The following is a 15,519-nucleotide window of genomic DNA, read 5'->3' as shown; positions in this document are numbered from 1 at the left end:
ACAAGTCATTTACGTTTACGTTTACGTTTACAGCATTTGGCAGACGCCCTTATCCAGAGCGACGTACATAAGTGCTTAAATCTCTAACATTGAAGTCATAAACATGCATTGATGTTTGCAAGGTGTTCCCAGTGAGAAAAACATACAAAAGCAATATATGCTAATAAAATGCAATAAATTGTAATATGATGTGCAGTAGTATGTTGAACAAATGTCAGAATTTCACCACTTCTGTCAATAAAGAACAAAAAGCTGAGGCTGCAGTGGGCACAGACTCACCAAAACTGTTAAAGACTGGAAAAATGTAGCCTGGTCTAATGCATCTCAATATCTGCCGAGGTACATCAGAATTTGTCGTGAATCCATGGCCCCAAACTGCCTTGTGTCAACAGTCCAAGCTCCTGAAGGTGGTGTAATGGTGTGGGGAATGTTTTATTGGCACATTGATTAATACCAGGGGGCACGGTGGCTTAGTGGTTAGCACGTTCACCTCACACCTCCAGGGTTGGGCGTTCGATTCCCACCTCCGCCTTGTGTGTGTGGAGTTTGCATGTTCCTCCGGGTACTCCGGTTTCCTCCCCCGGTCCAAAGACATGCATGGTAGGTTGACTGGCATCTCTGGAAAATTGTCCGTAGTGTGTGATTGCGTGAGTGAATGAGAGTGTGTGTGCCCTGCGATGGGTTGGCACTCCGTCCAGGGTGTATCCTGCCTTGATGCCCAATGACGCCTGAGATAGGCACAGGCTCCCCGTGACCCGAGGTAGTTCGGATAAGCGGTAGAAAATGAGTGAGTGAGAGTGAGTGATTAATACCAATCATCACTTAAGTGCTACAGCCTATTTGAGTATTGTTGCTGACCCTTCATCCCTTCCACAGTTTACCATCTTCTAATGTCTATCCAGCATGACAATGCACTATGTGACAAAAAAAAATCTCAAACTGGTTTTATCAACATGACAACGAGTGCAGTATTTTTCAGTACCTTCCCAGTCAGTGGGCTCTGAATATATTTGGAAACATTTGAGATGTGGAAGAACAGGAGATTCGCAGCATTAAAATATGCATCTGAATAATCTGCAGGAACCCTGTAGTAGAGTGTAATAAAGCATCATACAATGCTGATACATTTGTCATACATACATACAGTAATACATGTCATACATACATACAGTAATACACACACATTATAATTATATATATATATATATATATATATATATATATATATATGTGTGTGTGTATATATATTATATAATATATATATATATATATATATATATATATATATATATACACATGTGTGTATATATTATATAAATGTGTATATATATATATATATATATATATATATATATACACACACACACACACACAATTAATTACACATATATATATATATATGTGTGTGTGTGTGTGTGTATGTATATATGTATGTGTATATATAAGTGTATATATAATTTACATATATGTAAATTACTGCTACGGCTGTGTTTGTTGAATTTCAAATTGGCACTGTGTTTTTGTAGCTAATTTGTAGTTTGTAGGGTTTACTTTGCAAAATTTGTCAGATAAATTACTGGTTTCACAGGGACTAGGTTTTAATGAAACTGTTTGATTTGGTGTGACTTAACGATTTAAAAGGGTGATTAGTCTTGAAACTGAGCAGTAATTCCAAATCTTGGGTGCTTTTCTCAACCCGTCCTTCAGAAATAAAATCTGATATTTTCAATCCCACTTCAAAACTGTCCCATCAGAAAATATTGGAATTCAAACACTTATATCAACAGATGAGACGATCAATCAGATTTTCAACTTTCATTTCCTGATATTTTTATATAGATCAAGTAACCGACTTGGAACATGGCACTGCTGGGGGCAGATCACCCACTTTTTAGGTGAGATAAAGTTTAGGCACTGATAGCAGTAAGTAAATAAGCCCTGAGTGATTCATCTTCTGTAAGTTTTTTCAATTGACATTTGCAGCTGTTTGAGCTCTCAAGTAAACAACAAATAAAATGTGTAATGCTGCCTTGAATCACTCTCATACAGACAAAAACAACATTCTTTTCAAGAAACTTTTTCTGATTACTCAGAATTAGTTGATCCCATACAAAAGGCAATATTATTCATAAAATGAAAACACATATGGTCTCCCTGCTTAAGAGAAATTTATGAAACAAAACAGTATATACTCCAAACCTACAAAACTGTAAGATTAAAAAAAAAAAATACAACAAAACAAGTCATCTCTGCAGGGTGAAAATTCTACTGCTGCCAGTCCCAACCAAGAGGAAAAGCTGCCCTCTGTTGGCCAGACAGCAAAAGGTATGTGAGGCTCAATAGCCTCGAGAAAATACCATACTGTATCTGTAAACAGGCATTCCGTTGAAAAGTATTAAACAGAAGTATAAATAAAGGAATTTAAGGGTAATTTACTCAGCACAACTTGTTCGATACAACCTTGTTTAATAGAACATTTGTACAACCAAGAATGTAAAAAACAAAGCAAACAAAAGCAGCTAAAATGAAGAGTGATTCACTTTTTTCTTTTTTAAAAAAATATTGTCTGAGTTTTGACCCCTGTTCACAAACTATTTTGAAAATTAGAAGACAAACAAACAAAAAAAAAAAACATTGAAAAAAAAACAAAAAAAACACATCAAAAGGCAATTACATTTCTTGGCGATATAAATATAGTGGTCTGAACAAGGTTTCAAACAACTTATTAAAGAAGAGCGTTTGAGAGGAGACACAATCCTGGTCCTGGTCTGATTTGTTGATCTAATTGTACAAAACCAATTTATTTTCCTTAAATTTAATGTGCTCTTCATGTTGAATATATACATTCTGTATGGCAGTAGTCTGTTAATACTGACTGCTTCCGACATTTTATTAAGTGTAGCCAACATTTAGTAAGTGTAGTCGGAGTAGTAATCCTTTGGAGGCCCATAGCCCCGGTTACAGTGCGTTCCTCCCCACATTGACCCCCTGCCTGGTCTGGATCTCATGGGCATGGGGGGCATTCCTCTCCCTCTGAATCCTCCTCGCCTTATGTCCATAGGCATGGGCCCCCGGGGGCCAAACATGCGGTTCCCGCTGTGTGAGACTGGTCCATGTGGCCCTCCTCTGCACACAGGGCGCATTGTGGCTCCAGGACGAGGAAGGAGCCCTCTGGGGTTGCTATGCATGCCCCCTCCAGTCATGCCACGAGAGTGTGCCATGCCACCTCTGTGGCTCTCTGTACAAGAGTTTACTGATGTCCTACTACCTACTGCCTGACTGCTGGGCATCATACTGCCCGGCGTGCTACTTGTCTCAATCCCTCCATCCTGGAATTGCAAAGAGGAAGGCGGTGTGCCTGATATGCTTCCATCAACTTTATTGTTAAGAGTCAAATCTTCACCAGGCCCTATACATAATCCTTCATTTGAAGCTGCACCTTCATTCTTTGCGAAAGATGCCGGGCTCCCCCCCAGTCCATAGCTGTTCTGTGCCCCTGTTGGGGCTGCCCAGTTATACACAGGTGGCACAGGGGGTGTGGGTATGGGACCAGGGAATACAGGAGCATCTGGGTAGCTTGGCAAAGTGCAAGGTACAGAGGAGGAGGAAGATAAAGACAGGACAGTAGGTTCCATGGCTGTAGTCTGTGTATCTTGAGAGACAGACAAAAACGTCTGACTCTCATTGATAAAAGAATGAGTTTGAGCCTGAGGCAAGGGCTGAGGGCAGGACAGCACATCCGGATCCATGTCCACTTTGCTGCAGGGGGTTTGGGACATGCCCGGGGGAGCAGTGTTAACAGATGGATTTACACATGAGGAGTTAGGGTTAGCCTGATTAGAAGGCAGGGAGAGGGGGACAGTGTTGGCAAGGGTCACAATCATGCTGCTCACTTGGCTGTAGTCCTGTCCTTGAGAGGTCGAGCATGCAGGTGACGAATACGCAGAGCTCATGTGATAGCCAGAAGAACTGGAATAGTTGCTCCATTGTGCTGAATTGGGGTACAAGTAGCTCTGATGGGGGTTCACACCAAAACCAACCAAGTTGTCTTCCCCCTCAACCATGGAGGTTGCAGCCTGCTTAGAAGCTTTATACTGTGTTATGGCTGCCTTGAGAATGCTGTAATCCACAGGACAAGAGGACAGAGGTTCTGTGCTGTGTGGGTCAGAGAGAGGGGGCAGAATGTCCTCACTCATGGATTGAAGAGGTAGTGTGTTCTGCTTCTCCGCTGCCCTGTTCTCCGATTGCAAGGTTGCATCCTCATCCGAGTCTAGGGACATGTCCTCCTCATCCATGCACGCATCTGGCTCTGCTGAAGAACAATTGCAATCTTAGTTACATAGCAATTAAATGTGAACATAAAAAACATTAGTTTCAGAGGACTGAGATTACAAACAAGGCCAATTATAGGCTTGAAGAAAGATAAATCTTATGAGTTTAACTTGTTTCAGCATAGATCAGAAAAGCTGTGATTATTTCAGCCTTTATCAAATCTGAAGTGCAACTGACTGTTGGAAGGAGTTCCAAAGATATTATGATACTCTAGCGGGACAAAAGAAAAAATAAAGGAAAGCCATAAAGCAAGTAATCACGTTAGATCTGCTTCAGAAAATAATAAAGCCATTAAACATTGCCGAACGAAGTGCCACATTAGTCACAAACAACATTCCGTGGTTGTTACCTGAAGCCGGGACAATGGGCTGGGTGGAGTCTTCAGCTCGAGTCCTGCTTATCAGGCTCTCAAAGTCTTTCATTATCTCATTCAAGCTAGCAGTGATGATCCCATTACTGGAGTATTTGGACATGTCAATGGACCTATCTGTTAGGAAAAAAGTAACAAATAGTTTGAATTAATCAAAACCTAAATTATGTTACTAATCAATTTAATAACGTTAATAAGTAAAACTTAACAGTGTAATAAACAGACATGGGGTAAATAAATAGGATTCCATCACTGTGAGTGTTCATGCATGTACCTGTGAGGAAGATGATGTGTCGGAGCTGTGTATGCTGAGCCTGTAACTTCACTAGACAGTCCAGATCTGGAGCTTGTCGTGATGGAGCGTCACACTCATGGTAAGGCAAGAACTCCACCAGATGCTTCTTTTGATAAGCTGTCAGCAGATTTAGCAGATCCATAGCTTCACTGTTCGACCTGTGAGAGCACAGAAAGAGAATTAGTCAGAAATCATCTGTGAAGTGAACATAGAGGTAAATGATACCTCCAAAATAATGTTGGTATAGTAATGCAAGGTGTTCATCTGCTGTGATGAAGGCACTGACCTGCTGAGCTCCTTCAGCTTCTTCTGAGTTTTACAGTGCACCTTCCACTTCCATGGCATGTTCTGTCCCTCCAATAACTGCAGGAATGCCTGTAGTTTCTCTGCAACACCAACATGCAAACATTAAGGCACAGGCCAAAAACTGAAATTTGAGAGTTAATGGAGATGTGACAACCGAAAGTAATTTTTAACACGATGTACATAAAAAAAAAATAAAAAAAAAAGTAGACAAAAGCAGACGTTCAGAAGCAGACAAACCAAAAAAGCCCTTATCTGAATTCAATTGAAATGGAAGCAGTAGAAACCTTTAATATAAGCTCATAAATAAAGACAACGGTAGGTTTAAGTGTACTTAGGCTTTGACCCTTTCCAATCCATTGAAAGTCTTTATAGCTCTCTTTATCCAGTGTTAAGTACTTACCTAAAGTAATGAAGTCTGGGTTCAGGATGAGCTCGTCTGATACGATTAAGCCTCCAGACATAAAAAGTTCATTGTAAGTGCGATTTTTCACATCATCGAGGCTGTCCACACCAGCAAAATACACTGTAGTCAGCTTCTTTAGTGAAACCAATTCAGGAATCTAAAAGAGCATTTAAAAAGATTTAGAAACAAATGCTTCCAGAATAAAAAAAGATAATATCATATACAGAAAAAAAAATAAAAACCTTTTGAACATGAGAAGCAATGTCTTCATTCTGAATGATGACCATGAATTTCTGCTGACAGTTGTTTTCCAGATAGGTCAAAGGATTGCACTCAATGTTCCCAAGGTTCTCTAAGTAACTCTGTGATGAATTGAGACAGAACATATATCTGAGGATATATCTACAGCAAATTAAATCTAAAATGTCAGAACAGTTAGAGTCAAGACTCCTACCTTAATCTCAGTGTAAAGTTCATTTTCCTCTTCTTCCCCACGCTGAATGTAAAATCTAACTGCATTCATTTGCATGATTTCCATCAGTGTGCACAGCACATCTGGCTTGATCTGGCCCATCATGTCATTTCCTGGTGCGCTCGCCTGGGCAGGTTCAGGCGGTACTTCGGGTATTAGTGGGAGACCAGTGTTTACTGTGGGCATACATTTAGGACTGTCTGCAACACTTGGAACCTTTGTATCTATCTTTTTCCCTAGGTGAGATTTTCTGGTAGGGGACGCATATTTCTTGGGAGCAGGAGGAGGTGAAGTAAGGGTAGGAGTTGGTGTCGGGGTTAAAACAGATGTTTGTGGCTTGCTGGCTGCCTTGTGTAAAGACTCCTGTGGTTTAGCTGACTGTTTGGAAGGGATAACTGCAGCAGTAGTAACTGTAGGAGGCACAGTAAGTACAGCCGAAAGATCAGCAACAGGTGGAGGAGGAAGAGGAGCAAGAGCAAGTTGAACTGTATCGTTTTGAGCAACAGGGTATAAAGAAGCAGCAGGTGAGCTGATCATGTGGTTCATCTTTTCACATAGCGTGCTGATGTAACCCTGTACCGGCAGAGGTGAGATGTATTTCGAAACATATGGAGAGAAGGTGGTCTCCAAACTGCTGGGAGTTTCCTCATGCCAAGGCAGTGTGGGCTGGGAAACATAAAATATTTGCTGCCTTTCCATTAGTTCCTGGATGCCTGTACAGAGAGACTGAAACTCCTGGTCTAGGATGGAGTCTAGTGTTTGCCCTGTTGCTGGTATTGTTCTGTCCTTCACTGACATACCTGATGGCCCTGGATCAACCGCAGTAACCGGGACTGTGGCCAGAAAGAAAAAACTGATTAACTAAAGCAAATACAAAAAGAAATCCAAAAATAAATTAGCACACTAGAAAATCAGAGTCTGCTTTCAAGCAGACTATCTGGACCACAAAAAAATAAATTAATCCATTAATTAAAATAAATCAAATATAAATGACACAAAAACCCTTGACATGCTATGAGAAATGTAATATATATTATATGTTACTAACACCTTTAACAAAAGATAAACCTTTCGCAAACAACATTTTGTTCTGCAAAAATGTGCAAAATGTTTTATAAATAAAAGAAAGTCAGTCAGTCTATCTGTAACATAAGATTGGAAAATATGTAGAATAAAACACAAAGACAGTATAACTGCAACCAATTTTTCTAACAATTTTACACACAAGGACATGTTATGCTATTCAAACTCTTGTAATTATACTTTCAAGTCAGAACGTAAATATTCAACAAATTAAAATAGAATTGCCATATGTGTGTCAAAAATAGATTATAATGACTAGCCTTAATGTTTGAGAGACTGTTTATACGTTTGTGCAAGTGTTGCAGTACTTCACAGCAATCATGGTATAATAAAGCAGAAGGGGAATATGTACCGGTTGAGGCTGTTCTCCACTGTAAGCGATTATGACTAGCTTCAGCAGGTAGCTGCACCTGTTGCTCAAAGCCGGAGGATGGACTGCACAAGTCCATACTGCCAGTAGTGCAAGTCATCTGATCCTACACAACACAAATACAGTCAATGGTCTTATTGATTACGATGTTTGTTCACGAAGTAAAACAAAACAAAACATTGCATATACAGGACATGCTGAATGTTGAATAGAAGATACACTGCAACACAAACATTGATTCATTATTAATTTTCTGTCAACACTTTAGGGTTGAAGTGGTGACAAACATGCAGCCATGTTAGGCAGTGCTATATATATATATATATATATATATATATATATATATATATATATATATATATATATATATATATATATATATATATATAGCGAGAGAGAGAGAGAGAGAGAGAGAGAGACAGACAGATAAATAAAATTATTTATTTAATTATTAACATAAGACATCTATTACAAAAATGTCTATGTAAAACTGAACAGTTTTTCACAGAATTACAGTAATGGGCTTAAATGTTTATCACAATTTACAAACAGCAAATAATCATGGTATGAGTGCTATGCAAAATGATTTCAAACCTCCAGATAATCGAGTGAGACCTGCTCATCCTCTGTGTGTCTGGTTCGCAAGTTGTGCTCATAGTGGGCAGTGGGTTCTGCTGGCTCACATGTCTGCTCAGGTACCAGGCTCTCCTGGAGTTGCGTGGGCAGAATAAGATGTGCAGCAGTGGCAGAAGCAGCAGCAGCGCTGTGAGACGCCTTCTTCAGAGCAGTGATAAAGAATTTAAGCAGAGTCTGCGTATCCTGTATGGGTGTGGTGTGGCTAACATGCTCACGCAGGTCTGTGTCACACATCCCCATGCCGTCCATCATGTCTGACAAAGACATGGATGTTTCACCCTGAGGAACTGCAAGATGCAAGAGAAAGAAAGAAAACACAAGTTTAAATTGCGTATCTAGGACAAGCAGGTGCTCCACAAGCTGTGCAACATGCCATTTTGATCAGTAGCTCCACTCCTTTGTGCTTCTGCCCTTCCTGAATCACAGGGAGCAACAGAGGTGTGTGCATTAAAACAGTTCTTTTAACAGTAAACCTAAAATCTTCGTGTGACTTCATTTCTAATATCCAGCATTAGTTACACTCTATGTTGTTAGAGCTGTTGAACGAGGCTTAAATTAAGAATAAATCTTTTTTTTTTTTTTTAGAATTAATTTTTTTTTTTACATGACATACAAATAACAATACTAGCTTAACATTAGTTACAAGGAAACCAAAAACGAGTTTATGGATGGGTCTTTGTGATTTTCTTTTATACAAGAAAGCTAAAACAGCTAAACCACAACCTCTAATGGTAAAAAAAATAAAGACTAATTTAAACAATTAAATGCTACCTTTTATAAATTCATTGACATGTTAGGGGAAGTAACTAACCCATTTCTCACACTTATTCTTTCTATATTTGTCTGGGGAACTCTGCATAGACTGTAGAGAACTCTGGGTTCTGCTTAGACTCTGTAGAGTTAGAAACCTAAGAACTCTTAACTATACAAAGACCCTTTGTAGAACACTGTTTCTCTAAGTATGTCAAAGTATGTCACAGTTACCCTCTCTCTTAGTCAAGATATGAAATCTCACCTCTCCCTTGCTCTCCATTGCTCAAGACATCGGTCTTTTGGTACTTGCTGACACCAGCTATGTCACCCTCAGGCCTCCGCTTGTGCCCAGCAGGCTCCCAGTCCTCGGTGCGCTCCTGCACGCCTCCATCCTCCTTGCCCAGAGAGCGCTTGTGCAGTTGGATCAGTTTCAGCAGCTTCTCCATTTTCTCTTTGTCATACTCGCCCTGGGGCTTCTGAACACTACCACCATTAGACTGAGCCAGTCCGGTCCTTGTGCTGCCTGAGCCACTCCAGTCAGACACAGGACTATATTCGTCAACCATGGCAGGTCCACTGTCCTCTATATCCTGCTGCAAGCATGTTATGGCCAGTTGAAAGTTTGCAGGTGCATGGACATATGTATTTAGCAATGAGTCCATGCTCTTGGGCCGTTGAGGTGGGTATTGCCCAGGTCGTTCATCTGAGCTTGAACGGTACTCGGGTACAGAGTATGACCGTCCTGAACCATGTTCCCTCAAACTCAAATAGTCCAGAACCTGGCTTTTCACTGCACTCGCCAGGTCTTTAGGTGGACTGGAGCGCAGTTTAAAGAAAGCGTGGTGCAAGGCAGGAGCAAAATTCTGTAGGTGATCAGTGTTTGGGTCTTTGGGCTCTAATGGAACCAGAGTGTCCACGCGTAGGCCAGCATGCTTGGCCACTATAGAAGTCATGCAAGAGAACAAGAGTAGTCGATAATAATATGGGCCAATCAAATACATAAAACATCTCTAAATGATATCTGTGGAGGATCATACTCACTTAACCTGCCTGTAATTCTGGACTCTTGAAAGACAAAAAGTGCCTGTAGACCTCTATCGCTTCTCCCTCGCTTTTCTACATTTCAGAGAAAGAAAAGGAGAATGACGTTGTATGGTGTAATAAACAACAACAAAAAAAAAAATAGGTGTGTCAACAGGAATATGCACCATGAGTGTACCGTTAGAACTGTGCAGATGAGATGATGACAAGAGGAAAAGAAAGCCTCTTTCTGCCAGTGGCTTCACAAGAACCTGAATGAAAACACAGAAGAAGAATTACAAACTCAACCAAGTTGACCAATTTTTCATCAGTAAAGCCATTATGACAATGAAGGAAAATATGGAAGGTAGAAAAGGAAGCAAGGACTTTCCTCTGTCTATTTGCATCCAGCTACAGAACATGAAACATTGCATGAGTGTTGTTTGAACTATAAGAAACACTAAAACAAACATATATAACGCTATTAATACTACCAATAATACTTCTGCTACTACTACTAATACCAATAATACTACTTCAGGATATTCTTTGTAGTAATTAAATACAAAAGTAAGTACATGCATATAAAAAAAAACAAAAAAAAAAAACTCACCATTTTCTCTTTCTCCATTTTGTGTAGCAGGCCAGACAGACAGTTTCCCTGCTTGCTCTTAGCTATGACATCAAACAGGCTGCAGTACATCCCACATTTCATTACTTCCATAGAAAACAGAAATAAATAATAGATGTCATTACATAACAATGCCACACAAACCATACATATCACATGAGAACAAAATCAGCTTGTAATACTGTTTCTTAAAATATTCCATTATGATTATAGGAATAACAATTATATGAATTTATTTATTTACTTATCTATCTTCACAACAGTTATATTATTCATTTACCCTCTTGTGTTCCACTATATGCATCCCATGACAGCAGTGTAGAAGGAATTTTCCGCTTCACTTGATCAAGGTGCATTGCCATATTTATGTCAATTTTGTCAGGACTGAGAAGGGGGCAAAATCGTAATTCGGTAAAATGCCACGTAAACACAAAGTCTGTTCAAATATCTAACAGAGAAATTAACATCAACTCATTGAACTGTATTTTATGATGTTATGAGTTGCATTTGTCTCTCCACTTACAGAAAATAAAAAATGTACCATAAGTTATTCACATAGTATATCACTTACAGTTTGAGGGGTAGAAAGGGGAGTTTGGGCGACCGGATGCACACGTGATACAGCTCTTCTCCCCTGTTTACTAATGGGCCACTCCACACTGTATATCTGTGCCATCCTGCAAACATAAGATACCAGTCAGCATGTCTAACATTGCTAAAATATAGAATAAAGAAAGTGGATGCAGTCATAAACAACTTTTCTTAAAAGTAAGAAAAAATTACTATGAATAAAGAAATCACAGACAATCCAGTTTGAGGCTGCTTACCTCTATGTCCTTCAGACACACCACTGCTTAATCTGCAAAAGAGTAGATTAAATTATTTAAAATAATTTCAATTACTTAAAATTTAAATTATTGAATTACAAAAAATCCTAGAAATTTGTGAACACAGCATGAATGAATTAAAATAGCTAAAGCCATTTTTATATGAAACTAAAGAACAATAGCTAATCCCCATAAAGGGGAAATGACCTGGAAATCGGCACACTAATATCCTAGATTTTAGTACAAACACAAAAAAGATTCTGTACCTGTGAGCAGCCGTAGCCGACTCTTTGCCTTTATACTTAAAGGACACCACAGCATAAGGACACACGTGTCTGGGCCGTGACCTCAGCTCTTCAAACGTAAACTCATAAAAGTATTGCTGCAGATGTCATGGGGAGAAAAAACTAAATTAAGCCCAGCTATAACATATGCAGCAATAATTCACATAAATCCTGAGTTGTGATATAGTAACAAAAATAACCCATGCACAATACCTGAGTGAGCTCAAAAGCCCTGTACGACAATAATGAGGTGACTTTGCTGGCATTTTTGTGCACGTGACAATCAAATTTAGGCGTAGGTTCCAGATTACTCTTAGGTGTATTTTCAAATATGCTTTTTAATCTACCCTGAAAAACAAAACAGCAGGTCATGAACCAGATGAAAACAAACCAACAAAAAACATTTACATTAAATTCTATGAATGGAATATAAATCAAGGAAATATTACCTTCATGACTTTAAATATGATTATGTCCCCAGAAGCACCTGCTTCAAATGGATTCATTTGCAACAAATCTGAGTATTTTGAAAGGTAAACCCCTAAGAGAGAAAAGAGAAAACAATCCTGTTAGTACTAAAACTTATGGCATATTTGCAGTACTCTACATGTACTTAGACAAATGTCAAATAATTATTTAAATACTATTTTCCATGCCACCTCTGTCTGAATTTCCATAGCAGGAAAAAATGAAATGGGCATAGATGTTCTTATTCTTCTGCTGTTTTTCATGCTAAAATACTTTGGTGAGACCAGACCAAGGGATCACAGGCAGAAGCAGTCACAATTTGTTTGCTTGCATGTAGTATGCTAACAAACCACAGACATAATGCCCTTGACCAGCACATACTGTCAAAGAAAGTTTATACTTTAAGTAGAGGGAAAGCCTTCCAACAACTTACATGAGGGTATGATTTATTATTTGCAAACAATGTAGCATGGAGCAAATAAACACAACTGTGTATAAGATCAAACATTACCTTTATTGGGATTTCCCAAATTGTTAATACGTGCATGTCCCACTGAAAGGCCCTTTTCACATACCCAGCGAGTCTGCAACAAGAAGAACAACTGTTACTCATTATTTCACACCACTGAATACAGGCTCAATATCCCACCACAGTTATTTACCAAATCTAACACACTTAATTCCAAACTTTTAGCTCATTCAGGGGGTGTTAAATGCTAGAAACACAGCTCTTTCTCTCAAAACTATTCTTAAAGAGACATGTTCAAGAAGAAGTAATGACAGCTTGATTAAAATATAGTTACCTCAGTTTAAGTGTAAAAAATGCATGACTTGAGAGACACATTCACTGCTAGTCTCACCTTTTTTGCATCAGGCAGCAGAAAAGCATAGGAGTCAGTAAGCTCAGTGTCTGTCCGCCCAGCTTGCTTGAGTTCCCTTTTCTTTTCTACATACTGGACAAATTAAATGGTTTTGAACAAATTGATGAATTAAATCAAAGGTGTATTAGAAACGAGTTCAGCTAAAAGATAATCGGTAAGGTTGACCATAGCTGGAATAGAAGTCACAACTTGGCCTCTCTTAAACTGTACTTAATTTAGCCTGTGACATCATGAACTCAAACTGGCAGGAGTATAAGAGGTCTGCTCATAAACATATTACATTACAAAATGCCCCAATAAGAAATCCAGCAACAATCAAGCTGTTATTTTTAATCATTGTACGACAATCAACACAGACCTTTAAATATCTTCATAATAAAAAAAAATGCACAGCTGATTATTTACGACCACTAATAAAAATTTGACAGTGTGCCATTGGAAGTGAAGAAAAAAAAGAAAGCTATTCCTAATAGTAAGCTTACCTCTTTCTCCAGGAGCTCATTGTGAACGAGACACGCTTTAGTGTAGGTGAAAGCTCCTCGAGATGATGCATCCAGGTATGAGGAAGACAGTAGTTTGAAAAGTTCCTCAAACTCCCATGATTCTGGCACCAAATGCTGAAGCAGACCTGCAGTTACAGAAAGGAGAAAAATAACATAAGAGTATGTCATATCACAGTGTGACGCTATCTGCCTTCAGGACAGAGAGTACAAGAACACCGATTACATTAAGATGAAAAGGTTGACAACATAAAACATTCCAACCCGTAGATGTAAGAGTCTTTTAATTGGTGTAAGTAACATGTTAAACACATTTTGTGAAACACCAACACGTATTTGTACAGTAAAAACGTAATGTTTATGAAGCTAGAAACCGATAATGCCTATAAAAACAACCAGCACATCTCAGTCATGCCAACTTAAGGCTAACATCAACATTAGCAACTCAAAAGGAAACAACAACAATGACGTGACATGACAATTATAGTTCCTGTCTGAAAACTGGCGTATGATTAGTTTTTATTACAGTAAAACTAGACTAGTTCTTGTGTTAATGAATAATATATATATATATATCCGTATTGCACTGTGAGCAATGCCAGTGCTGAATGACGAGTGTCAGAAGTGAACTCTGTGGTGACTCCGATGTTGTCTTAACTACCGATGGAGCTGTTTGGCTAGCACCCACTTAGCACGGCCAGGCTTAAATTACGACACAGCAGCAACACATAATGTAGGACAAACTAAAACTGCACACAAGTGCGAAGCAGTTTCTCTGATGCTTCCCGTCTTGTATGGAAGTATTTGCTAGTTAGCTAGCAAAACGTCTGCTAAGTTACATCTGCCTGTGCTGGATACATGGCTGAAATTAACGGCTAATTACATCAATGCAAAACAAACCAGCACTTGTGCACGTGCAGTAAAGCAGAGTGACACTAACTACGCCAACTAAACAAACCCGTCAGCTTTACTACGGTTAGCAGACATACACAACAGACTATGAAACCAGTGAAGGGGACACAACCTTTGCGCTCCTTGATCTTCCGCGGGATTTGGAAAGTCTTCCTCGACCACTCCTCGGATGACCTGTGCAGCGCCGACGGTGAAGTGCTGCAGTTCTTCAAATCTGACAGCCCACTTCTCCGCCGCTCACAAGCATCTTGTTCAGACATTTGCTCGTCTTCGCATCCAGCTTGATCGCCATTTTGCTTGGATGTAGTCGTGGTAGAGGCTGACAATTGTTCCTGGCTCTCGCTGCCGTCCAGACACAGGCCGCTGGTTTTGATGCCATGCCGGTCGTATTTTCTGTCTTCGTTCAGATTACAGGCCATTTTGGCCACAGATCACTTCGTCGACTGGCGATGAAGTTTGTTTCAGCGCCGCTTCACGGAGTAATTCGCCTTCTCAACCAGCCTCCGCCATTATGCCTCTGACGTGCGGCTTCCCTGCGCTGCGAAACTCTGGCGTCACTCTGTTTACAAGTAGCCCAGCGCCACCTAAAGGCCAAAAACCAATCACACAGTATGTAACAATGGTACTTAAAGTGTGGTAAGGGGGACTCCAGGCAAGCATCCGTAAATAAAAGTCATTAAAAATAAACAAAAAATAAATATATAAAATAAATAGTTACAGATGATGGAAATTACAATGCGCCTTATTTATTTATTTATTTACTTATAACTGTTTCAATAGTTTTTAGCTTTTTAAATTTGAGTGGTTTTAATCCAAACAACTACATAAATCTCAGGAATAAAAACTGTATGGCTCTAATAGATAGGCAAAATAAATCTGTAATTGTACAATTAAAGGGATGTCTGGATATAAAACGTTAGAGAACCCGTCTATGGAATATTTACACCAAATTTAAACCTGTTTTTTTTTTTTTTAA

At 39.2% G+C, this 15,519-nt stretch overlaps 1 protein-coding gene across 3 annotated transcripts; it reads right to left on the bottom strand.

Annotated features, from left to right (window-relative positions):
- Positions 1-1,800: 1,800 nt before the first annotated feature.
- On the bottom strand, positions 1,801-15,100 carry tasorb (transcription activation suppressor b). 3 transcript variants are annotated; one of them, XM_060893603.1, is made up of 23 exons: positions 14,656-15,100; positions 13,614-13,759; positions 13,111-13,203; positions 12,762-12,834; positions 12,232-12,323; positions 11,996-12,130; positions 11,765-11,880; positions 11,499-11,530; positions 11,243-11,348; positions 10,952-11,055; positions 10,654-10,757; positions 10,240-10,312; positions 10,062-10,136; positions 9,283-9,960; positions 8,226-8,554; positions 7,614-7,737; positions 6,161-7,011; positions 5,949-6,068; positions 5,704-5,863; positions 5,284-5,383; positions 4,977-5,155; positions 4,682-4,819; positions 1,801-4,312 (listed from the first exon to the last, which is right to left on the bottom strand). In XM_060893603.1, exons 1-23 carry the CDS (start codon positions 14,960-14,962, stop codon positions 2,910-2,912), a joined length of 5,538 nt encoding a protein of 1,845 aa, XP_060749586.1. In that variant the 5' UTR covers positions 14,963-15,100; the 3' UTR covers positions 1,801-2,909. The 3 variants fall into 3 exon arrangements, with proteins under 3 accessions (XP_060749586.1, XP_060749588.1, XP_060749589.1); XM_060893605.1 differs by having other exon boundaries at positions 1,801-4,309; XM_060893606.1 differs by lacking the exon at positions 14,656-15,100 and having other exon boundaries at positions 12,762-12,836; positions 13,112-13,203; positions 13,614-13,754.
- Positions 15,101-15,519: the final 419 nt, after the last annotated feature.

Source organism: Tachysurus vachellii, chromosome 19 (assembly GCF_030014155.1).
Source record: "Tachysurus vachellii isolate PV-2020 chromosome 19, HZAU_Pvac_v1, whole genome shotgun sequence".
In the NCBI taxonomy this organism is placed as follows: Eukaryota; Metazoa; Chordata; class Actinopteri; order Siluriformes; family Bagridae; genus Tachysurus; species Tachysurus vachellii.
Note: the sequence above shows the minus strand (reverse complement) of the source record. Positions and strands in the feature narration are given on the sequence as shown.

Coding starts and splice junctions, on each gene's coding strand:
- tasorb (XM_060893603.1), bottom strand. CDS start 14,962: ATGGCCTGTAATCTGAACGAAGACAGAAAATACGACCGGCATGGCATC. Junction 13,760..14,655: donor GAAGATCAAGGAGCGCAAAG/GTTGTGTCCCCT, acceptor CTGTAACTGCAG/GTCTGCTTCAGCATTTGGTG. Junction 4,820..4,976: donor ACACATCATCTTCCTCACAG/GTACATGCATGA, acceptor TTTTCCTAACAG/ATAGGTCCATTGACATGTCC.